The sequence below is a fragment of the Cyphellophora attinorum genome, assembly GCF_001299255.1.
Source record: "Cyphellophora attinorum strain CBS 131958 chromosome Unknown Contig10, whole genome shotgun sequence".
In the NCBI taxonomy this organism is placed as follows: Eukaryota; Fungi; Ascomycota; class Eurotiomycetes; order Chaetothyriales; family Cyphellophoraceae; genus Cyphellophora; species Cyphellophora attinorum.
In genome coordinates this window covers 21,164-44,686 of record NW_017253238.1, presented here as the reverse complement: position 1 = coordinate 44,686, position 23,523 = coordinate 21,164, and the positions used below count along the sequence as shown (strand labels likewise).

Below are 23,523 nucleotides of genomic sequence, written 5' to 3'. Positions count from 1 at the left end.
AGATTGGAGGTGTCAACGTGTCTCTCGTTGTGAGCTCATTCCGAGTCGGTCTCGTCGTCGTCTTCGTCGCTGGGTTTAGCTGCACGTTTCTTGGCTGCGGCTTTCGACCTGTTCCTCTTCGCGGCCTCTCTCTCCTTGCGGGCAGACTGCATGGCGGCTTGCACCTCCGGCTTTGCCATCATCTCCTTTGACAATGTACCCGCGTCGCTGGCGTTCAGCCACGCACGACCTTGCTTGAGCTTCTCGCCAAAGGTGCTCTTCTTCTTGCGCGCTCTTTGCTTGCTGGCAGACTGCATGGCGGCTTGAACCTCCGGCTTTGCCATCATCTCCTTCGACAAGGTACCGTCGTTGCTGGCGTTCAGCCACGCACGACCTTGCTTGAGCTTTTCGTTTTGGCTCAGGGCGCTCTCCACGGCCGCTTGCGCGCGCTTCAAGCCCTTCTGGACAGCAGGATCATCCTATGATTCTGCATCCAAGTCTCCCGCCTCGGCTTTCTTCAACAGCAATGTGTCGTTCTTCCTGCTGACTGATTGGTTCTCGCGAGTCTTCCTAGCCGACTCCGACTCCTTGTTGTTGTGCCAGTAAGCCCTCTTTTTCGCAAGTTGAACCGGCGTGCTTTGGAATGCCCGTATACGCTTCCTCACCTCCTCCCTCAGATAGTAGGCCTTCAAGGTGGCCTTACCTTTGACTGAGTGGATATATCTGCGAGAATTCTCCAGCTTCGTCTTCCACAGATAGATCTTTGCCTGAAGTGCGGGATCTGATTCGTCCAGCTCGCCTCTCTTGTATGCGTTCAGAGCTTCTCGGGAAGCTGCCAGCCGGTTCGTGAGACAGAGGTGTGGTACATCAGCCTGAACGAGTATCTCGTTGAGTGGCAGATCGATGCCGCGCACCGGATCTCTGAGTGGACTGTGTGAGTTGACTCCGGAGTAATCGAGCAGGCGTGGGTCCTCCCACGGGAAAGCATGCAGCATGTAATGCGAGAAGTCCTCTGCTCCAGACCACTTCACACCCATGTACAGAGACCACAGCTTGAACGTAAACATTGCTTCTTGCGAGAGTGTAAAGCATCGCAGTGGAGCGTTCCTCTTAGCCATCGGAGCAGCAATCGCCATCAGTAGACCGATGTGGGTCAATTCCCAACCTTTCTCCAGCAATGGCTTTGTATGCTGAGACATGCTGCCGCCACGAACATAGTCTTGCATCCGACGCAGGGCGCCACTATCTTGATTCGCAGCCGACCCAACATTGATGAAGTCAGTCTCTCCCTCCTTTTCAAAGCATGCCACATACACGACGAAGTGTGCCTTCAAAAATTCTTCTCCTATAGCCAGAAGACTAGGCAGCTCTGTGATGTACTCGAAGGAAGGGAAAACTTCTCCTCTGAGGACTGGGACGATCGAAGGATGGACCATCAAGTCGTGAGCGTCCAGCCAGTACTGTAGGCCATAGTGTTGCAGAATTTCTTTCGTCTTCGGCCGACACTGGGCATCAGTCGTCAACAGCAGATCGAATTCAGCTCCTAGGAAGTCGACTAGATCTTGGTCGTCTTGAACCTTGCTCAGAGACTCCATGGCAGTTGCGGAACGACCAAGTCGTTCTCAACGGCACTCCCGTTAAACGAGTCACACGATTGACCTATGCAGAAGTCAGTACAGAAGCAGCACGTTCCCTCCCATCATTTGACTTACCTTGAATGATGGCCAGTGTTGCCAATACAAGAGTGTTGGAGTACTCAGCAGGTGGGAGGTATCGACGAGTGATGTGTAGGGGAGAGAGAGGTTCTGGAACCGTGGATGTCCCTAAGTAGATCGAGGCTATGAGGAAGGTGCGACGGGAAGCTCTTTTACCTATGTAGAAGGTACGCGTGAGGCGCAAGACGCGCAAGGTGCAAGAGCTTCCCGCCGCACCTTCCCCACAACTTGAAGACAACCATGCCAACATGTCGATTCCGACATGCATGATCCGACAATTTGCGCGCTGTCATCAGCTCCCAGTACTCGCCTGCGACTTGAACGCCTTGCCCTGACCACGCTTGGAGCCAAGCCATCGCCCCGGGTGCCAATACACAAAGACGTATACCGCAATAATGATTGGCGCAAACTCCAGACAGCCAAAGATGACTTCATGGGTCGACAAGAACTCCAACAAGCCCTCTGCTGTTTCTGCCAGCCGAATACACGTCCGCAAGTACACCGCCAACGTGGCAACGAATACGGCTGCAGCGAAAATCTTCAGCGCGGTGTTGAGCTGTTTCCGAGCTTTGGTCAGGAACCAAACGAATAGCACAATGAAAAGGCCGAATGTGAACACCTGGAATGCCAGACCGGCAAGCAGAATGTGGTTGGGTGTGTTCGGATCCTTGCCGTTTGAATAGGCGCTTCCTACGAGCGCAGCGCCTGCGATCTGGATTATGGTTGCGATGACGTCGCAGATTATGAAGATCCAGAGGATGACTTTGGGCGGCAGAGGCGAGTACTGCCGTCCGACATGATTGATCATGACGGAGATCAGAGTGTAGATGGCTGCGGAATAGAAGACTGGAGCCACAACGATGCAGAAGTACTGGCCAACGAAGTATGCGACCGAGTATGGATTGATTCTGGACGCAAGAATGCGGAAGATATAGCCCGCAACTTCCATGGCAGTGCCGATCAGCACGGTGCAGAAGTACCATGTTCGATAGCGCAGCAGCAGCCACAGGTGCAGGAGCAGCGCAATGAAGAAGAGAACAACACCTAGCACACCCAGTGCAAAGGAGGGCGTGTACCTGTCAAGGCTGTGTTAGCATGCGGAGATAGGTTCGATGAGGAGGTATCGCAGCGTACCCGAAGATAATGATGCATGCAGAGTCATCGCTGTCTGGCCGAGGGAAGTTTGGGTCGATGTAACCCGTCACTCGTCCACAGGAGTCTGCCATCTTAGTTCGTGGCACTGTGTCGGTGGAGGCTTGATAGGTACAGGACGCTGGCGGCTGCTTCCAATGCTTCAGAATTGGGTGGGTTCGAGAAGGCACGACTCTGTTCGGCAGGAATGTTGGACGTCAGAAGAGTTGCTCCTGCCATCAGGCGGGACCCGCATCCTTATAGCAGTTGCTCCTGGACTGGACAACAACATTGCTGTGATCAAGCCTTTCATTCACGTTCCACCAACGATCACGGCGACAATGCCAAGCAGCAGTATGGAAAATGCTGTCGTCAGAGGCTGTCAAAACCATCTGATGGAGAATCGACGTCGTACTCAGCACGAAATGATTGGTCACGCTATGAGAAACCTTGCGGCCCAAATTTCTGGTCGCGAAAATACGAATTCTGAGCTTCTTTGGGCAGTTCAAATGAATAGACGTCTTCTGCAATTCATGCACCAGGGGACGCGAGAATTTTACGTGGCTCTTCTTCTCTCGTCAGGAAGCACTTCGGATGACCAGAAGGTTGAGGCCGAAGCACTTCGCGAAAAGCGCCATCAAGAGTCGATTGCTGGTGCATGCAGCGCGGCATGATCCGATGAGCCGACCGCAGCTTTCGAGGTGACGGGTATCGAGTAAGATCTGCGCTGTGCGCCCGCGCTCACGCGAAGCATCACCAAGCTTAAAGCCATCCCCCAATACATTATGGCGGGACCCGGTGAAGCAGCTGCGAGACTCGCAGGCGACTACAAAGCCCGGAAAGAGGCGTTCGTGTCCAATCTTTCCGGAAGCTCCATCACCGAGATCAACATTGTCACCTCTGTCGTCCCAGCTGCCATCCTCCTATGGACCGCGTTGCAACGGAGTCAATCATTCTTCACGCCCTACAGTCCTCTAGCGTTCGCCGTTGACTTCCTGCTCAATGTATGTGCTGTCCTCTTTGCATTCACGATCTACAGCTCAGCACCACTTGCGTTGAGTGTGTTCTTGGTGGCACCTGCCGTTCTGCTTCTCACCCTACAATCACCAAAGGAAGCTGCGCCCAATGGGACAGCTAAGAAAGGCAAGTCCGAAGGGGCGGACACGCAGAGCTTCAAGTCGAAGCTAGTACCCCGGCCATTCCTGACGCACTACCGCGGCACGATGATGATTATGACGGTCGTTGCGATCCTCGCTGTGGACTTTCCCATCTTTCCACGACGCTTTGCCAAGGTCGAGACTTGGGGTACTTCATTGATGGACATTGGCGTTGGCTCATTTGTGTTCGCCGCGGGAGTTGTCTCAGCTCGAGAGCTGTATAAGTCGAGCGACGCTGCGAAGCCATCTCTTGCAATGCGGCTCGTCCAGTCCTTGCGCCATTCAGTACCTCTCCTGCTACTGGGCATCATTCGATTGATTTCGGTCAAAGGCGTCGACTATGCAGAACACGTCACCGAATATGGCGTGCACTGGAACTTCTTCTTCACCCTTGGCTGCCTCCCGCCCTTTGTCGTCTTGGCCGATGCTGTCGCGTTCCTGCACTCAAAATTTCCGCCAGCGACTTACGCTCTCGTCGCCTTCGCAATATCAGCTGTCTACGAGTTGCTTCTCAACGAGACACGCCTCCTAGCCTTCATACTCACAGCACCACGCGTCGACTTGCTGTCTCAGAATCGCGAAGGCATCTTTTCATTCATCGGCTATCTCGCTATCTATCTGAACGGGCGAAGCACAGGCGCGGACATCCTGCCGTATCGCATACCACCCAAGGCACGGGAAATGCTCAAACGAGGTGCTCCGCAAGTCTGTGTCGAGCGCTCCCATATATTCTTCAGCTTAGCTTTCCTGACCGGCATCAACATCGTAGTATACCTGCTGGCCACGAGCTACTATGGATTCAATATCCGCCCCTCCAGGCGACTGGCGAACCTGCCGTATGTGTACTGGATAGGGGCTTTCAACACATTCCAGATCGGTGTATTCGCCTTCATTGAGTCGCTCGGTCCGGCATTCTCATACCGTGAAGGGCCAGAAGATCGACAAAGTCTGAAGAAGGCAACGAGTAAAGTACTCGCAGTCTTCAACTCGAACGGGTTGGTCGTGTTCCTTGTCGCAAATCTGCTGACAGGCGTGGTTAATTTGAGCGTCAACACGCTGGACATGGGCAGTCTGCCTGCTATGGCTGTGCTGATCACGTATGCGGCTGCTGTGACTGGGGTGGCAATGACGATGGATCATACTGGGATCAAGATCAGACTTTGAGGCTGGGGTCGAGCCCAGATGTAATAACAAGCTGGAGGCTGCCAGGGCGACTAAGCAATGATCGGGAGGTGTATGGGCAGTAGTACAGACCCGGATCTACATGCTCCGGGCCAGTTGCCCGCGCACAACTCTTGACAACAATCGGCAAGCCAAGAACAGCAGATTGGTGTTTCGCAAGACCAGTTGACACTGGCTTGAGTCAAATTGTACGAATCGACATCTGCTCAAAAACTGCCACAGGGAGGCCGCTGCATCAGAAATCTGGACACCTTGACTGAAATCTGCAATCATTCTGTCTCTCACATGAGCGTCACATGAGCATCACTGCCTAAAATTTAGACGCCAAATTTTTCATGCCAGGGAGGACTCCGTGTCGAAGATCCCGGTAGTAACAAATCCGCAACTTAGCGAGCCTCTTCGTTTCCTGCTCCAAAGCCCGCCCGACAATCGTTCTGAACGCGCCCAATGTCTCGATATGGCACAGTCGGCAATGTTGCCGCTTCGTTCGGCGGCGCAGTGCCCAGCATGTCCTCGAAGGACATCTCTTCTTCTTCCGTCGTCTCCTCGACGATGCGACCGTTGTTTCCGCTCTCACTGACCTGAACTCGCGCTTCGATTCCACTGCCGCCCTTGCTGCTGCTCCCGAACATCCCGCAGCAGAAGCCTCCCACTCTCGATCGGCTCCCACTTGAGCCCTTTGATTCGACGGTCGTGCTTGATTGCGCCGCCGAGGCGGGCTTTGGCTTCTTCAGTGTTGCGCGTTGGTCGGCGTAGTTGGAGCGCGGAAAAGGGGTACCTGGACGCTGAACAGCCTGTCGTGAAGGCGGAACCAGCACCACTCCGTCATAGTGTCCCGTTCCAGAGCCCGCCTTAGGAGATTCCTTCTGACGATGTCGACGCAAAGTCCTCCCGATGCTACCAAAGACGCTCGAGAGTCTGTTACCAGTGGAGACCTTGCTGTTAGCCGTGGACGACGACTTTGGGCGGTACACGTCCATCATGTACACGGTCGGCAGTGCTGTGATTCTGTCTTCCTCTGGCGTGTCCTCGACGTTTTGTTGCTCTTGGACGCCTTGACTGGCGGACGACGATGACGAGAGGTCTTCCGTCCGGCTATCTTCAACAACAGTCAACTGTGAGTCTCGATCGTGGCCGTTGCGGAACCCAATCAGTCCCTGGATGCTCTCGACTCGTGGCGCTCGGAAGCTGAAGAGGTCAGACCAGCGCTTGCGACTCTCCGTGGCACTTGTCATTGGTCGTGAGATGACTGGACTCAAAAGAGGTGTTGACGAGGGACTCCCTGGCGCAAAACTCGAGGAATTGGTCGAAAATTGCTGCTTGGAAGCTTCGGGAACTGGTTCACTTCACGGCACCTATGTGAATACTCAGAGGTGACAAACGCACACCTCTGCCAAGGCTATTGTGTGTGGAAATAGGTATGGGAGGTCCTCTTTGTCCCTGGCAACGGATTTCTGGCTTGCTGGCAAACCATCTTGAAGCATCAGGGTGGCCTCTGTGTGTGTTTGTGTTCACTCTTTGTTTCGAAAGCTGCAAAGAAGCAAGCATGCAGTTGAGCAGCGCTATGGCTAGGAGAAAACGTTCAGCATCTGTACTCAGAAGGAGAATCATTCTCCTGTCGATCACCAACCGTGAGATTCCCAGCGACGAAGAAAGACGCTACCTAGCTCACGAGAAGAATGAGTTGATAGCCTAGGTTTTGCACCCATAGAGAACACAGGTTGAAGAGGCATAAGGAGGAAGTCTATTACACCACTGTGGCAGCCCTGCCTCGTCCGCTGGTCTTCCTCTTCAGTCCAACGTGAGAGCGTCCTCCCACAAGCATCCAATGCCCAGCCACGAATCAATACGGCACTCTCTTCACCTTCTGCCTCATCGCCTCTGGTAATTCCTCCTCAGTGACGAGTCCCATCTGCAGCGCATCGCCCCAGAAGAACATCGCACGGTCCTGTGCGTACGCTAGGTAGTCGAACTCTTCTTCTTCCTCCCCCATTGTCCCTGCTTCGGCGGCTTTGGCGTTGACGTCAGGCTCGGCTTCGCTGTCAGTAACAACTTCGCCGTCGGAGATGGCTGCTGGAGTCTTGTCGCCGTAAATGTTCTTGCTGGCTGTCCATGGATCAGAGGGGGCTGTCGCGCTGCCGTTGCTCTCTGTGAGAGCTTCAGATGGCACTTCGACGGTACCTTCGGCAGCAGCTTTGTCCTCAGCGTTTGGATCAGCAATGACTTTGCGCTGTCCGCCAGGATGCGCCGCACTGCGGCTGCCTCGGCGTCCACTTAATCCACTCTTTACACCCTCAACAACCCGTCCCAGCACTTCTTTTGCTTTGGTGCCAGCGCGATGTTTTCTGCTCGCCTTGTCTAGCTCTGGTACCTTGGCTTGCACAATTCCCCAGGCGACCCAGTGGGCCGAGTTTGCCATCCTCCACAGTCGTGTCTCGTATAGTAGCTGTTTGATGTCATCTTCCAGCTTCTTCTCCCGAGCACTCTCTTCAGCGTCATAGTCATTCCCTTGAGCAGGAGACTCGCTGCCAGGAGGCGCACGAGCGTCAAGCATGAAGTCGGGAATGTTAGTTCTTTCTCTTCCTTGTAGGACGTTTGGCGTAGATGAGGCATTGGAATTAAACTGCGGGCGATGCATGATGTAACTGCGAATGAAGCGTCGTTGCTCTTCTTCTGTAGGGTATGCTTGTGTATGGCATGCCCACGGAACTTCAGGATGGTGATAGTTGTAGCACCACTCTGAGAAGTGGTTGGCGAATTCTAATCCGGCGGTATTCTGGCCGGCGTACTCGAAGTCAATGACGACGAGTTGCTTGTGGTGGTTCGATGGCTGTAGCAGGGGGGACTCGCCGCTGGGCTTCAGACGCATAAGGTTGCCATATTGTGTGTCATTGTGAGCAAAGACGAGTTTCTTGCGAAGTCCAGAGTTGCCGCCTACTTCTTTGACAAGACGGGCGCGATACTTATCGTACGTACGCCGGAACACGGGCCATTCAGTACCGCAAACCAGACCATATCGTGTGTATTTGGCTTGCGGCGGTTCCTGGTCAGGTTTCGAAGGTTGGAGGGAGAGGTTGACTTGGCGATCGAGGTATGCAATGACCTTCTCGCAGCGGTCCAGGTATTTGTCGAAAAGGATGAAAATAGACGGGCCTGCATCGATCTCTGAATTCAGGAGCTCTATACCGTCGTGAAGTTCCCGCATTCGTTTCGCAATCTGCTTTGATGTCTCTGGAACTCGCAAATCTTCGGCTTCCAACGTGACAGAATGCAGATATTCCTCAAAGCGGCCGTTCGAGAATGTCCCTAGCAAGCGCGGGCCAATCTTCTTCTGAGCAAGGCGGCGAAGGATGGACAATTCGACTGCACGATCTATAAGGTGATCGCTCTGTGGACCGTATATGCGCAGAAGTAGGAATTTTGGCTTTGGTCCTTTGGCGATGCCGCCCTCGCCATCGATTTCGGCGGGCTTTGGAGGCTTGACGACGTAGACAGCATTTGTGAGCGCTCCTGACAGGCGCGCAACCTCAATACCGGCTGCGTTCTCCATGGGAACGCGTCGCCAGCCTTTCAGCTTGAGAGTGTGAGTGAGTCGCAAGATATCTTCTTTGAAAGTGACCCAGCATTCCTCGGTTTCTTTGCCTCTGACCGACGTGGTTTCCGCCTGCTCTTCCCCACCACTGTACGCAAGCGTTCTTGAATTGTCGAGGTAAGCCTCTACGCCAGGTACCAGGACTTCGTCGCCAAAGAATTCGGTATCGGAAGACAGGTTGACCACAGAGTTTCGTTTGAACTTGCTAGCTATCGAATTTTTCCGTGATGGAGGAGCAAGACCTGGCGACCTTGGCGCGACCATTGGTGAGCGGGAACTGCCTTTGGGAGTCGTCGACTTCATGTAACCGGACATGATCCGTTCGAGCTTCTCCAGATCCATCGCCGGTTCGTGATCATGCTGTGATCTTTCTGTGCTGGGCGCCTCGGTATGACCGAAGTCCTTCGAATGATGATGCAGCGCCTTGTGCCTGCGGGCTCTGGACTTCTCCTTGTGCAGCCAGTCGGCCACTTCAGCTAGGACCCTTCGCGGATCATTGGATTGAGAATCAAAGTACGATTCGGAGCCGCTCTGGTTCTGCTCACTCAAGCTGATGGTGGATGCTTGTCGGACGAGTGAAGAGGTTGAAGAGTTAGTGGGTAGCATGTTGGGTCTGCCCGTCATCTTCTTGCCAGAAATACTTGCTCGGTGTAGTTTCTGGGGAAGTTTCTCATCTTGGTATGCTGCGGGTGGTATCTCCTCTGGTTCTTCTTGGAGTTGAACACCTAAGCAAGGAAACTTGATTCAGTACAAAGTAAACTCTGGTGAGGAACGGTGCAAAGTCACGCGACACGTTCTACTTGTCACACAGGAACGTGCCCCGGCTGTGTCTAGATCCCATTGCTCTAGGCATCCACATTTGGCCGGCCGTCCTTTACAGGGCCAAGGCGCGTGATTGTGTAGCACAGCATCGTACTTGCCGCCGCGTAGCTTCGCATAAGGACGGATAGCACTCACTCTTCGTTGACTCGTTAGGAGCAATATTGGGCGACCTCCCTAAAAGGTGCGATGGTGTCAGCGACATAGTCGCTGTTCTTGGCTATCAGGCAAACTCCAACGGGCGATCCCAGCGGATTCTCGAAAGGCGGTGGCTGGCCTCGCGATGCTAGCTTGCTGCGGCGGAGGTCTCGTATCCTGTAGTGTGTAGTATAGGATCTGATATAACAGTACAATATAGTCAGAAGGTACGAAGCTCGTGTGCGACAGTCGAAGTGTCAGGTAAAGATAGCTGAAGGAGTTCTGATAGTGAAAACCTGCTTGGCTGGTGTTGTTTGGAAGGTGGGCTGGCAATCCTTGCACGTGGTCTGGCCGCGCTTTCCTAACGTCTCGAATACGAGCTCCAGTCGTCATTTCGTCCAACAGTATCATGAACTTGAATGGAAGTACTTTCGAATGGGCTTTTACGGGTATGGTTTCTTAAAGTTCAAAAGCGTGTTGATCTCACTGATCCAATACTGTAGTATGGTGAAGATCCAGTCCGACTCGCGGCAGTCGGTTATCAAGACCTGCCTATATGTATTCCCTTGCGCCTGTCTGGGTCCTGATCCTCCCAAACTTCCTTCTTATTCCCAATTGTTCGTCAAATGCGTGTCCGTGGCTATGCATGAAACAGTCGTCACTGGTAGAACAAAATATGTTGATACACAGCAGTTTGAGCACCGTGCCCATTGCGCACTTTCCCAACGCTGTCTCCTCAAGTCCTGTCATCGATCCATGCTTTTCTGACTTGGCCGGTCATATATCGTCTTGATCTCTCGCTCACCACTCCTCCGCCGACTGCTGGTGCCGCTCGCAGGCTCTGCTTGCGTCGGCGATTCTACCAAATCCGAGAGCCCGATTGCACCTTGCTCCAGATCGTAGTTATGCATCAGGCCTTCGCTTTCCCCTTGCCGCCGTACTTGTATCCCCTGCAGGCTGAAGTTTGAGGTCACGCTGCTGCTCCTCCTGTGACCGTACGGGTCTATACTGCGCCGACCTTGCATGCTGCGCCTGGTTATGATGTTAGAGATTCCATCAGTAGGGGCAGCGTCTTGCACCGTTGTCTTGCCATTGAGCGCAAGCGATCCATCTGGATCCCTTCGTGATAGGTTGAGGATGTACACGCCAGTGAAGATGACCAGAAAGCCACACAGCAGCGATAGCGTGTTGACCGCATCCGTTGTATTGAAGCCCTTGAACAGGATGAATGATGCGCATAGCGTAGCAGTCGTAAATGTGACATAGTACAGCGGATTGACGATCTGTGTCGGGAACTGGCTCAATGCCTTGTTGAAGTAATTCATCTGCGTTGTGATGCATACCGCTGTTACGACCGCAAACACATAGGTTGAAGGATGCGTAAGCTGATTATTGCCGGCAAAGGTCAACTTCAGCGCGATACCGAAGCCCTTGATCGCCATGACTGACACCGAGCCGACGGTCGAGCAGATCGAGATGTATATGAGGGGGTTCTTCTTGCCGTACAACGGGCCATATCGGTATATCATGACGAGGGAGAAGGCTATCGCAGCGACGCAGTAAAGCATGAAAGCTGTGAGTCTGATCAGCACGTGCGTGACTTCGCCATAGCATGGTTTTTCTTACCTGGATTGATCGCATACTGGAGGATCTCGTCTACTGTGTTGATTTCTGGATCTGGCGGCGCATGCAGGACAATAATAACCGCCCCTATCAAGCACATGGCACACCCAAGCTTGCCCAATATGCCCAGCTCTTCGTTCAGGAAGTATGCTCCCAAAACCGCCCCGATCAGTACACTCAGTGCGCCGAGAGGAGTGACCAGTATAGCCGGCGCAAAGGCATATGCTGCAAAGTTGAAGAACTCGCCAAAACCTAGCAAGCCCATTCCGAACCACCAAAGTGGCGTCCTGAAGTACTGAAAGCCATCTCCTTCAAATCCGTGCTTGTCGGCCGCATCATTCAGGCCTTTCTTGGTTATGACGAAGCTGCTGCCAATGGCTAGCGACGAGACTATTGCAAGCGCCAGCCCTACCCATTTGTCTTCCATCGCGGCTCCCCGCAGATGGCGCGCCGCGCCGTATCTATTTCTTTAGTGTGCGTGTGTCGATTCAGCTGAAGGCTCCAGGCTTTGGGCAGCCGTTGCCGTTCTCGGAGGGACAATGAGTCCCTTGTCCGCGGCCAGTAGGTCGACGACACCGGCGAGGTAGGGACTGACCGAGTCGCGAAGTGAGGTACAAGGCTATCGGGCGCTATGAATTGATTTCGGGTTTGGAACGAGCGACGGGATGAGCGACGGGTCTGATGGAGTGGTACTGGAGCCAAGCCGCGGTGGCTTCGCTGAGGCGCAAGCAACCAGATAGAGCCGATTGTCACGTTGTGCACAAAGAGTGGGATGCGAGTTATTCGCAGATCGATGGAGGTACTACTTGTCAAGCGTGTAGGCGTGTTCGTCCGCAAGAAGCTATGAGGGAAGGACACCGTTCAAATATCGAGGCGTTCAAAGGGGGCAATGCAGACAAAAACTTTACATAGTAGGTCGTGATACGTGGTGCTCGGGGTGGTGTCTTGAGTGGATTGCTTGGACCCCTCGATTCACAGGTCCAAGACTCCTTGTTCCTGCAGTACCAAATAATGCCAGAATGCTGTCAATTCTATCGTACTCTACCCAAGCTTCGCCGACTACCGCCTTATGACCTTCATTGGTGCTGCCAGTGCCATAGCAGCCCTCGATTCTCACGCGCAGCACTTCGCGATTACCCCAGTAGGAGCATATTCTCGATTTGGAGCCGCGCCAGCCACAGCAGGGTGAGCGCTTGCGCCTCGGCCCCACCGGTGCTCGATTTGTGAAACAGAGGTATCAGATTTAGCCGTACTATGCGATGCTGCGGTATTGGGCCGTCTTCGCAAAGATGGCATTCACGTACATACACAGTGCGACATCTTTCTGCTTCCTGCTCAGGTCTGTGTCAGCACTGTGCCCTGCATGTTGTATCTGAACTTCATACGTGGTGGAGTGGATGTCAATGCAAGCAATCAGCCTCCGTTCAGCAAGGGCAGGTACTGTCGATAAACTCCTCATCAGGCGAGAGCGACGACGCATTATGGACTACTAATCTTGTGTGCTCGAATGGTCAGAAGCCAGTGTCTATAGCAGGAATTGGATCGGAATCGTTTTCTTGTCTATCAGCGCTTTTCCGCCGTGTTCTTCTATTCCATCTAACGCGAGCAGCTGGTCTATGGGGTATCAACATTCAGCAATGTATGCCCGTTGGCACGGAGCTCATTTCCATCCCTCTCTTTTCCCCATGACCCTTCCCGTGCGCAGCCATCTTCCGAGTGATCGACGGGACCAGCGCTGCCACTGTCCAAGACTCCAGCAGCCGCTGCTCTGCTCAAATGATTAGATGAAGGATGCGCTATATCGACCCCATTAAATGCCGGAAGATGAAACTTTTGCCGCCGAGATAAACAATGAACGCCGTAGTCCAGCCCTCAACATGGAGGGCATCACAGCAGACGCCCTTCGGGCCAGAATAGAAGCTGCCCCTACGCCTGGTCTGCTGAAAAAGTGAAAGAATGCAAATACAGAAAATCCCCGACTTTCGCAAAAGGCGCGTCTTTTCGTTCGTGTGAGAGATGATGGCCGCCTCGTCGCGCCCTGAATGTGAAAAGCGGGATTTCGACTCAATTCCAACCGTTCAGTCGTCATGGTCATCCAGGACATTTTGTACATTGTCGAATTGCGGCCATTTTGGTCGTTCAGCTCATGGTGTGGTCAATCGAGAGCCCGGCTCCGACATTACCCATACCCTGAGAGGACCCCGCAGTGGCAGACGCTGATATCCCTCCTGGCTGCAGATCTGGATTGCATGGTGGAGAGTGCTGTTTGTGGTATTTGAGTCCGTTGAGGTTTTTGTACCTCTTTTGGCAGACGTCACACTTGTATGGCTTCTCCTTCTCCATGCCCTGTGTACCAGGATACGGTGCCTGCGTGTCAGGATTGACTATCGAGAAGGTACCGTCTCCGTTCTCATGCAGACGTTGATTGTTGTGGCCATGCTATTCTTGTTAGTTCGCGTGACAAAAAGCATCAGGCAAGGGCAACGTACGGATTTGTGATACTTGAGACCATTCTGATTCTTGTAAGCTTTCTCGCAGCCAATGACTGGACACCTGAAAGGCTTGGATTCCTCGTTGGGGCCAATATTCGTCGTTGTGTCTGGCAGACCAGCTGCGACCTGTGCCTGTCTAATAGTACGAGCAATATCGCTGTTGGCGCCGTATTGTCCGCTACCAAGGCGGTTATGAGTATTGCTTGAACCATTCGAAATCTGGTTCGGTCGGCCCTGTTGGAAGAGTCGCTTTGCCGGTTCATCAATGCAAAGCTCGAGCATGTCGTTATTCATGCCGTAACCGAAATTAGTGGCAAAGGCGTCAGATCCGTATAGCTGGTTCTGGAACGACAGATCGTCCATCTGAGCCATCATGCTCTCGTCTAGCTCGCCTGGTGTACCTGGGGCTGATGAGTCAGGTGTCTGCCTGTATGGGTTCTGCAGGTCCTGGAATTGCTGCATGGGATTCGCCGACAAAGGCGCGTTATTAAAGGCTGGCCCTCGGCTTGTGGCAATGGGAGTGGAAGGCGCAGATTGACGATACTGCTGGTGGCCTTGCATCATTGTAGTGTTCAGCTGTGGGATTTGAGCCGGCTGCATGGTGGCCATCGGGTTTCGAGGTGAGGTTGTTGCTGAGCCGTGGGTGAACATATTCGATGGTGGGGTGCTGTCGTTGCCGTCATCCATGTCCATGTCCATATCATCAACTGAGTTAATGTCAGGTAGTGGCTGCAGTGTATTTGGAAAGCCTCTTTGCTGGTTCATCTGGTGCGGCTGCTGCATAACAGGCGTGTTGAGGCTCGAATTCTGAATGTTCCGTTGCTGAGCCTCTTGCTGGATCTGACTAGCGGCATTGGCTGCGAGTGCTGCTCGGGTGTCTGGTACCACTGGCTGTGAAGCCTGCATAGCCACGGGATCCTTCTGAGCGTGCGCTTCTTCATAGTGTTGTAGAAGTTCGTGCAGGGTTGGCAGCGTCAGCCCACAACACGAGAAATCTTTCATGAAGTTGGCTTCAATTTTGGGGAGGTAGGATGAAGAGTGGTACGAAGGAGATTGGAACGCGAAAGGCGATGTGCCTGCCATCATCATTCTAAACCAGAGGATTAGCATAGTGACTGATGTGGCGTGGTGGCAGACTTACTCGTCTCTAACCCAGCTGTTGACTGAGACACCTCCCCAACTCATGCCCGTCCCTAGACTCTGCGCTAGGCTCTCTCGTCGCATCTTATCACTCGATCGGCCTTTTACAGATATTGGGCGGGCACCCGCTTCGGTTCTTTGGCTGTCCATGATCTGCTCGGGTTGGAAATGTGGTGTGGGTCTTGCGTGGTCAATGCTCATGCCCTCCAAGCTGCTTAAATCGCCGTTGGGCTCTCGTCTCAATGCCGACGTCAAGGAAGAGGGTTGATTGCCGCGTGGCGATGTGGATGTTTGACGTAGACTGACCGGTGCAGCAGCGCCGGCCATCGAGGTCTCGGGTGTCGCAAATGTTGGGTACGTATCGTTGTCAAAATCTGGCTCGAGAATGGCAGGCTCGACTGCAAAGGGCGACTTGCGCGGTCTGCTCAGCCAGGAAAAAGAGGTGTCCTTCCTAAAGACCAATGGAGCTGACAGCGGTGTGATAGGCGTGGAATCTCGGGAGAGGCCCTGCGACAAGTCACTCGGAGACGGCGAGTGGCGAAGCGACGGAGGGCTTTCTGCGTAATCCAACATAAGAATGCAAATATGTGTATTGATGAGTGTTGTATATTGTGGAAAGGACTCGGTCCTGAGTCCTTGACAAGAAGTCACAAAGTAGTGAGTCGAGTGCAACGGGTGGGGGCACCAGACAGGCGGTCGGGCAACCTTGAACGACTGGCGTGACGTGATAGGCAGCTAATGACGGGGCTAGCTGCGTCCTGCGTGCTGTAGCCGGTACGGACGCGGATATGAGAGCTGGAAATGAGTTCAGGTTGCTCTGGTTTGAGGCATGTAGCGACAGTGATGTGTCGAGCACACAGGTGGGAATGGACAGCTACTAGACTATGTCCTCTTCACGCGACGGATGCTGGGGATCGAACAGTCATGCTGGTGCATTATTTAATTGCGCCCACATCTCGGGACTTCTCACTAACGAGTTCTGACTAGCGATCATCAGAGTTACCCTACGCTCAAGTGCGAGAAAGGCTCGAGGAAGGCTAAACAAGGATGTGCCGGGCTTGATGCCGCACTTCACCACCTGCGGTGACTACTCATCATCATGATTTCTCAGGGCGTCCTGGCCTACCACTTCGCGCCTCTCAGCCGCTACCAGCGCTGGCCCGAGGACATGTTCATACACATTATGATTATTATATTAATGCAAGTGGGTGTAACCCGACCCGGAAAAGGCCAGGTTTGCTCAGGCAAAGCGCCACTGTTCCAGCTTGTTGAACCAGCGGCAGCGTCCACAGAGTTTCTGATGGCTCCCTCGGTCCAAGCCAACCTGGAAAGCATGAATTCCACGGTGATCTCAGAGAGTGCATTGGCCGACAATGCCCGAACCACTTTTACAATAATGTATTAATGGACCATGAATTGAGCCAGCTCACAAGCGACAACCTCTAATTAACGACTCTAGAAGTGCTTCTCGTTGCCTCAGCGTGCTCATTGCAGTACAATTTGAAAGCTTTTGATATGCTCGCCGTTCTGTAGCAGCTCAGGGCTGAGGTGCTGGTCTGCCAGAGTAAACCTTCTCAGAATGCAGCAAATGGAGGCGAGAGAACTCGCCGGCCGGTGACTCGGACTTGGCGACTCAGAGGCATTTGCGATCAACTGTGTAGCGAGGTGGAAACTACCACCGAGTTATTTCCAGCGCTTGAAGTCGTACTCGATGAACCTTTCAACGGTATGCACAACCGCGACCACGTAATTCATCTCTCCACAGCTTACGATGTATTCATGAACGATCGACAGGCACCCCCGTGTTCTCAATGTGAGATCGACTCCCAGTCCCGCCAAACGCCGTGTCAGACGTCCTCAACGTCGCGATTTGTTCGGCCTTAGGTACCTGCATCGTTGTGTCGTCTGACTGCACTTGTCGCTCACGCCTCAAGACTCGTCGTCGCACGTTGTGACAACCTAGTCCTCAAGTCCACTCAAGCCCTAAATACCAACCTGGGTCTTTTCATGAGCATGGATGTTCGCTTCCAACGTAAGATGTCGCACGCACTTCATGCCCGTGGAGCTAGTATCCGTCTTGCAGCTACAACTTTCTCATTTGGGCCCTGGCAGTACGAGGACTCCTCGGTTCTTCCCAGCTCACCACAGTCGCGATTGCAGTGATATCGTTCACTTTAGTGGAACGTGCAATCTATTCACCGATGATTCCCCCAGCTGCAGTATAGGCCAAAAGTCTCATGTAGTGTCCCCGAGACAGGCCGAGCATCACCAGCATTGCATGATCATCCAGGGGGCGGAATGGTCAACGTCCCGCTGACTCGTCAGAGGGCGGCCTGGGCATCCGTCACTCTCCAACCCCAGCGAACTCAAAAGGATATGGTTTCTCTATTCAGCAATTCACCGCCGAGCCTCATCCGACCATCTTTCTGCAGACATCGTCAATCTTACAATCCCTATGAAGACGCAAGACAGCTGTCTGAGTTGCTGAAGCCTGGCAGACGCTCTGAGCTCAGGCCCTACGCTAAAGCAGCCACATCACAAGCGCGCAGATCAAACAAGTCTACTCATGACTTGAGCTGATAAATCCTGCGTATAGACCGGCTCGCAACTGCCAGATTAAGTAACTGAGCCAAGCTGCCCACCTTCCGTTGACAACATGATTGGGTAAGGCGGCAAACATCAAGCGAAGCACCTGGCACGAACGTTCGGAGGTTGTGGGATACATCGAACACATTTGCCATTCAAGACCACTCGAGCCATTGCAATCGTTTGTACTTTGTCAATTACCAAAGAGCATCTGTAGTCTTCTTTCCCTTTCGGACTGAAGTGGCTAAGCTCGTGGGACATGGACCCATGCGAGACATCTTACGTGGCCGCTGCCGAATCGAGGTCACATTTGTCTCAACTGGCGCCGACTGCCATGAGCAGTCTGCGGCCACCTGGTGACATTGTGGTTGTCGAAGCAATGATTTCGAGATGTCGCGTTTGTTCGTGGGTAGCATATACTTGCAACGCACATGGCCACCTCACCTGGGTCGCCCTTCGAGAATGTGGAATTAGAGCAAGAGTCTTCCCAGTCATTGGTGTGAGCTGGTGAAGCCTGAATCCCATTACGGGACTGGCACTCTGTACCTAACGACGACCTTCTGTGTTTGCTACATGTGATGAACATGAACACGAGGAGAGGCAATGCCCAGCCAGCGGGCCGTGATTCAGGCGTTTTTCACTGAAAAGTGGGGCGCCATGTGGCATTGAGCGTCGTGACCCTTGCCGCCAAGGCAAAGATCTCACTTCAAAATTTTGCAGCATGGCTATCGTATGGGTGTACCGAAACGAGCACGCCAATTTCTCTATACGCCTGCTGAATAGTTCAGAGGCCCCCCCAGTCGTTCGATCCCATCTCTCGGACTCGGATGAACGCTAAGCCTGTCAATCTTGGAATTCATCGGCCCGGTTCCGGTGGCGAGCAGAACCTCAATTTCGGTACCTCCGGCGGCGAACGAGCTCATCTGTAAGACAGATCCGCTAACAGATCGACCAATCTTTTCGAGCGTCTTGACTGTCCCTGGACCTCGGCTTGACCCAGTCTCGTCAAATCTAGCAACACATGGCGGAATCCAACGCGGCGGCCGGTGCAGCTGCTACCAATGGCAGCTCACACGAGCCACATGTGAGAGAGCTCGAATCAGATAACACGGTGTCTCCGGTCAAACGCAAAGCGGATGATAGGGATGACGACGCCAACGGCGACAATAAGCGTCGGAAGGGTACGGCTCCTATCAAGGCGGAATTTCTCATCAACGACCACCGCCAAGACCACACAGCAGATGTGCCCTTACAGGAGCCTGCCGATGATGATGCGGCTGAAGAATTCCATCACAAAGATCGCCAGCCTGCCAGCAACAATTCAAAGCAGAAGCGTCGGGAGAAGAATCAAGGTCAGAACAAAGCCCGCAAATTCGGTAGCTCTCGTGATGAGGTTTCCTTGTGTGCCTCACGAAACCGCACGAACGAGTTTTCGCCAAAAGACTGCCGTTTCGGCGACAAGTGTAAGTTCGAGCACAACCTGAGAAACTATCTCGCACGCAAGAGAGACGATCTCGACACCTTTGGGAAGTTGTGCCCAGTCTTCGAGGTCAAGGGCAAATGTCCAGTCGGGTGGAAATGTCTATTTGTTGGATCTCACTCCAAGGAGGTTGAGCGCGAAGACGGACGAAAAGAGCTCGTGTTATTGAGTGAAGACGCTGCCGACGTAAATGACGGCGGAGATGAGGACAATGAGAGCGGCGTGGCCAATGCTCTGAGCGCACCGCAACGCATTGCCCTGACCAAGAAGAACTTTCCAACGCCCCGATCCGACAAGTACCTGCAGTACATGTCGTCCCTGTCAGACGAGGCACGAACTGGCGATAGCCGCCCCAAGACCACGCTCCGAAATTCGTCTTCTCCAGAGCCCGAGGGCCAGCACGATGATGCCGACAAGAAGGACAATGCCGCGAAATATGTCGAGCCTGCTCTCCGACCTTCTGAAAAGCGACGTCTCTACTTTGGCCCTGAGACACCTGTTCTTGCACCCCTTACAACTCAGGGCAACCTCCCATTTCGCCGTCTGTGTACCTCTCTCGGCGCCACCTTCACCTACTCCGAGATGGCTATGTCTATGCCTCTCCTGCAGGGCCAAAAGTCGGAATGGGCTCTCCTGAAGGCCCACGAGTCTGAAATCCGCCCACCCACCTTTACTGCCGCCGGACAACCTAACATCGTCTTCAACTACGACCAGTCCCGCGATCTGCACTTCGGCGCACAAATTGCCGCCAACAAGCCGTGGCTCGCTTGCAAGGCTACAGAGATCCTCACCACTCTCCTTCCTCGTGGACTGCGCTGCGTTGATCTCAACGTCGGCTGCCCAATCGATCTCGTGTACCGCGAAGGCGCCGGATCCGCACTCATGGACTCCTCCCGCAAGCTCGAAACGATGCTGCGCGGCATGAACTACGTCTCCGGCGAAACACCTATCACCGTAAAGATCCGCACGGGCACGAAAGACAAAACACCCACTGCCCACCGCCTCGTCGAGCGCCTCGTGCTTGGCAGTAACGCCTCGCAGCACCAAGCAGCTACGGACCCTTGCGGTGTCGCGGCGATCACGCTGCATGGTCGCTCGCGCCAACAGCGCTACACGCGCAGCGCCGACTGGGAATACATCTCGAGCACCGCTACACTCATCAAATCTCTGAATGCTCAACGCGAGCGCGATCTCGACACCATCCGCGCCGCCGACGCCAGAGATCAAGCTAATAGCGCGTCCTCCGACTCGGAGCCCGGCAAGGTCTTCTTCATCGGAAATGGCGACATCTACTCCCCAACCCACTACAACGATCACCTCGAGCACGCCAAAGTCGACGCCTGTATGCTCGCCCGCGGCGCCCTGATCAAGCCATGGCTCTTCGAAGAAATCACCTCCAACTCCGGAACCGACATCGACAAGTCCTCGACCGAACGCCTGCGCTACATCGAGCAATTCTGCCGGTACGGCCTCGAAGCTTGGGGATCCGATGAGATCGGCGTTGGTCAGACTCGGCGGTTCCTGCTAGAGTGGTTGAGTTTTGCTTGCCGCTACGTGCCTGTGGGTTTGTTAGAGGTGCTGCCGCCGAATATTCAAGACCGACCGCCGCGGTACAAGGGCAGAGATGAGCTGGAGACATTGTTGTCTAGCGACAACTTTCGGGACTGGATCAAGATCTCGGAGATGTTCTTGGGCAAGGCGAATGAGGGGTTCAGGTGGGAGCCGAAGCATAAGAGTAATGCTTATGATTCACAAATGCAGGGGTGAGGGAAGCAGGGCATGGTGACTACTGCTGAAGGTGTTTTGCTGGTCAGGGAAGGGCAGATCATGCACGGAACGACGGCCTAGATGACGATTTGCTGCATTCCTTGATGGTCAACAACACTCGACCACTCGAGGTCTCGAACGCCGCTACCTAGCTTCCGGTTACTTAAGCCAGTCCAGTCGTTTCATCGACACCTGCTATGACAGCGGCCTGGTGACACGCTTCTTGGTGGTGCATGGGACCGTGACCATGCTGGTGCTGCGAGACAGGGCTATAGCACGAATGGCACCACAAGGTCATGAACACATACATTTGACGCTGTACATGCCGGAGACATGCATGGCAAAACAGATCCACAAAAGCTTTGCAAATATCGGAAATCACGAAGACATGACCAACAACCATCAGCTTGTCATTCGCCGGTACCAATCAGATAGGCCGTTCGTTCCGTTGTCTTCTCTTGACGTAGTATTAATAAGTGAGTCATGGGCCTCGTCCCACCTAGTAGCAGCGAGTACTAACGAGGCATGGCAATTCTGCGTCCATACCTTCTTGACGAGGAAGCATCCAAGTCGAGCTCAATGAAGATAAGGAAAGAAGAAAGAAGTCGAGGCCAAAGAAGGTACTTATAGCTCTTCCAACAGAAGGCGCAACCGGCGCAAACCGAGACCACCACATGACTGGCAAGATAGCCTTGGAAAGGCGGCATTCACTGTTCACGGCACGATGCAGGGCACTGCTGGATGCCGTCGTTCACTGATCAACTGAAAGAGCCATATTTTTTGCTTTTTACCTAGAGAACTGGTGGTGGTGCCTTGTTTCAGTGGTTCGAAGGCCTGCGAAGAGGACGCGTTGCTGATCTGACATGCAGTACTCCTTGGTTCGACGGGCATAACTTTGACGCTGATTTGATATTGAATCCTGTCCTACCTTGCTGCCCAAGCTAAAAGATGCTGTTGCTTTCTAAATTCCTGGAATAACGCCTATTGATGTGCGAAAAGTCGGCTGGTAGCTATGCGCTCCCTGTAACACGACCAATCTCGGGAACCTGGGCTCCCTTTCTATCACTTCGCCAGATCCAAAAGAAAGACTAGACTCCTTGAGCCTCAGCAAAATGCTGAAGGCTTCTCGAAGAGAAAGGATCTTCCTAGTTCCCCTTCTTGTCACCAGGGTTGGTCTGATTGTACTTTGCGGCGAGCTCATCGTATTCTCTCCGGAGACCCTCGCTCTGTTTCTTGATGCCCTCAATCTCCTTGTCTTTCTTCTCCACTTCACGCTTCAGCTGCGCGATAGCATCAGCACGGTAGTCCGGGTCAAGCTTCTTAGCGTCCTTGTTCTTGGTGGGATCGGCAGCTGGGTCGCCCTCGTACATGCGGTTCTTCTCTTCGAGGCGCAGGACGTCGAGGACCATCATGTAGGTGCGGTTGAGGATGAGGGAGAGGAAGAGGGTGAAGCCGGTCAGGTACATATTGCGCTGAGAGTAGAATTTGCGAGCTTGGACTTCCATGCGCTCGGAGCCGATGGCGGCGGCGCGACTGTTGAGAGACAGCGTTAGCTGCTGTTTTGAGGTGGTGGTAGGTGGGGCACGTGAGCAGAGGGAGAGGGATGTATGGTGCTTACCCTGCACCACTGCTGTCCTTCATGAGCGCAGACATCTCGACTTGGACGCGGTAGACGCGGTTGACTGAGTCAACGAAGAGGATGAGGATGAAGATGAAGGTGATCTTCATGCCATATTGTAGCTTCGCTATGAGGGGTGATTCGGAGATGAAATTGTACATCTTGCGCTTCATTTTGAAGGGCATGGGGATGATGAGACCCATGAAGATAGCCATCTCCGCCATCAGGAGGGCAAACACCTGGTCAATTGATCAGCACGGGCAGATCTGTCAACGAAAGGCCAGCTTACCAGGCTGTAGTAGAGAGTCATGATTGCGGGGAGTGCCGTGTGTTGGTCTCTCAGTACTGGCCGCGACGACGAGGGCAAGGCTTAGGGGATATGTTGGGGTAGGCTAGCGATCTGGAGACGCGTGCTGAGGATCAACGAGGAATGGTTTGAATGGAAGGAAAGACCTAGACAGGAAGGGAGTGACCAGGTATTTCAATTCTGTGTGATGGATTGAAATGTGCTAACTTATACGTCATCGGGCTTAACCTGTAGTGACAAGGGTGACGCAGCCCTGCCCAGATCGCGACTTTGCAAGCTAGACCAACCTTCACTTGACACCTAAGTATATATCATGCACGTATTCATTGAATACCGATAGTCCAGGACAGGGCGGGCTCTGAGGGCCGGAATTATTTCGCAGATCGAGCTGTGAAGTTTGGGAGGAGCCTCACTTCAGCCTTTAAGTCGCAGCACCATTCTATCAACAATTTGCTCATCAGGGGGTCGCGTAGCAAATTCCACTACATAGATGAGCCATCTGCACCTTTAAATGTGTCAAGTGCTTCGTGAGTATAGCACGTTTTGTACTGTAGCTTTTGGAGTATCTAATGAGCTCACGTCTTTCTCAATTATAGCCGTCACGATGGGTGTCAATCTTGGTATTCAAGCCTTGAGTCGGAACCAGTCTGAGGAGGCCTCCATGGCGGTACCTGCCGCGTGCCGCAAACGCCTTACGATGTACTCTCTGCCACCGGAGCATATCCTCGTGCACCTGACACGATGCATTGAAGCACTCCCGGTGCCGTTTCCAATGCCGCGAACTGCAGCTCAGCGAT

General features: G+C 53.5%; 9 protein-coding genes across 9 annotated transcripts; 2 read left to right on the top strand and 7 right to left on the bottom strand.

Moving 5' to 3' along the window:
• Nucleotides 1-35: 35 nt before the first annotated feature.
• Nucleotides 36-1,574, bottom strand: AB675_7851 (uncharacterized protein; the record flags this gene model as incomplete). The annotated part of the gene is made up of 2 exons (XM_018148251.1): nucleotides 36-458; nucleotides 528-1,574. The coding sequence occupies 2 exons, from the start codon at nucleotides 1,572-1,574 to the stop codon at nucleotides 36-38; spliced, it is 1,470 nt and encodes a 489-aa protein (XP_018001053.1).
• A 412-nt stretch (nucleotides 1,575-1,986) lies between these two features.
• On the bottom strand, nucleotides 1,987-2,920 carry AB675_7850 (uncharacterized protein; the record flags this gene model as incomplete). The annotated part of the gene is made up of 2 exons (XM_018148250.1): nucleotides 1,987-2,770; nucleotides 2,829-2,920. 2 exons carry the CDS (start codon nucleotides 2,918-2,920, stop codon nucleotides 1,987-1,989), a joined length of 876 nt encoding a protein of 291 aa, XP_018001284.1.
• Nucleotides 2,921-3,610: 690 nt separating this feature from the next.
• On the top strand, nucleotides 3,611-5,146 carry AB675_7849 (GPI-anchored wall transfer protein 1; the record flags this gene model as incomplete). The annotated part of the gene is made up of 1 exon (XM_018148248.1): nucleotides 3,611-5,146. The coding sequence occupies one exon, from the start codon at nucleotides 3,611-3,613 to the stop codon at nucleotides 5,144-5,146; it is 1,536 nt and encodes a 511-aa protein (XP_018001103.1).
• A 404-nt stretch (nucleotides 5,147-5,550) lies between these two features.
• AB675_7848 (uncharacterized protein) lies at nucleotides 5,551-6,399 on the bottom strand (the record flags this gene model as incomplete). Its single annotated transcript, XM_018148247.1, has 1 exon — nucleotides 5,551-6,399. The coding sequence occupies one exon, from the start codon at nucleotides 6,397-6,399 to the stop codon at nucleotides 5,551-5,553; it is 849 nt and encodes a 282-aa protein (XP_018001253.1).
• A 608-nt stretch (nucleotides 6,400-7,007) lies between these two features.
• AB675_7847 (Choline kinase) lies at nucleotides 7,008-9,362 on the bottom strand (the record flags this gene model as incomplete). The annotated part of the gene is made up of 1 exon (XM_018148246.1): nucleotides 7,008-9,362. The coding sequence occupies one exon, from the start codon at nucleotides 9,360-9,362 to the stop codon at nucleotides 7,008-7,010; it is 2,355 nt and encodes a 784-aa protein (XP_018001156.1).
• Nucleotides 9,363-10,459: 1,097 nt separating this feature from the next.
• On the bottom strand, nucleotides 10,460-11,763 carry AB675_7846 (putative magnesium transporter NIPA4; the record flags this gene model as incomplete). Its single annotated transcript, XM_018148245.1, has 2 exons — nucleotides 10,460-11,286; nucleotides 11,340-11,763. 2 exons carry the CDS (start codon nucleotides 11,761-11,763, stop codon nucleotides 10,460-10,462), a joined length of 1,251 nt encoding a protein of 416 aa, XP_018001107.1.
• A 1,712-nt stretch (nucleotides 11,764-13,475) lies between these two features.
• AB675_7845 (Transcription factor SFP1) lies at nucleotides 13,476-15,541 on the bottom strand (the record flags this gene model as incomplete). The annotated part of the gene is made up of 3 exons (XM_018148244.1): nucleotides 13,476-13,775; nucleotides 13,826-14,918; nucleotides 14,970-15,541. The coding sequence occupies 3 exons, from the start codon at nucleotides 15,539-15,541 to the stop codon at nucleotides 13,476-13,478; spliced, it is 1,965 nt and encodes a 654-aa protein (XP_018001064.1).
• Nucleotides 15,542-18,575: 3,034 nt separating this feature from the next.
• On the top strand, nucleotides 18,576-20,801 carry AB675_7844 (tRNA-dihydrouridine(47) synthase [NAD(P)(+)]; the record flags this gene model as incomplete). Its single annotated transcript, XM_018148243.1, has 1 exon — nucleotides 18,576-20,801. One exon carries the CDS (start codon nucleotides 18,576-18,578, stop codon nucleotides 20,799-20,801), a length of 2,226 nt encoding a protein of 741 aa, XP_018001006.1.
• A 1,145-nt stretch (nucleotides 20,802-21,946) lies between these two features.
• On the bottom strand, nucleotides 21,947-22,729 carry AB675_7843 (Endoplasmic reticulum transmembrane protein 3; the record flags this gene model as incomplete). The annotated part of the gene is made up of 3 exons (XM_018148242.1): nucleotides 21,947-22,334; nucleotides 22,420-22,658; nucleotides 22,709-22,729. The coding sequence occupies 3 exons, from the start codon at nucleotides 22,727-22,729 to the stop codon at nucleotides 21,947-21,949; spliced, it is 648 nt and encodes a 215-aa protein (XP_018000961.1).
• Nucleotides 22,730-23,523: the final 794 nt, after the last annotated feature.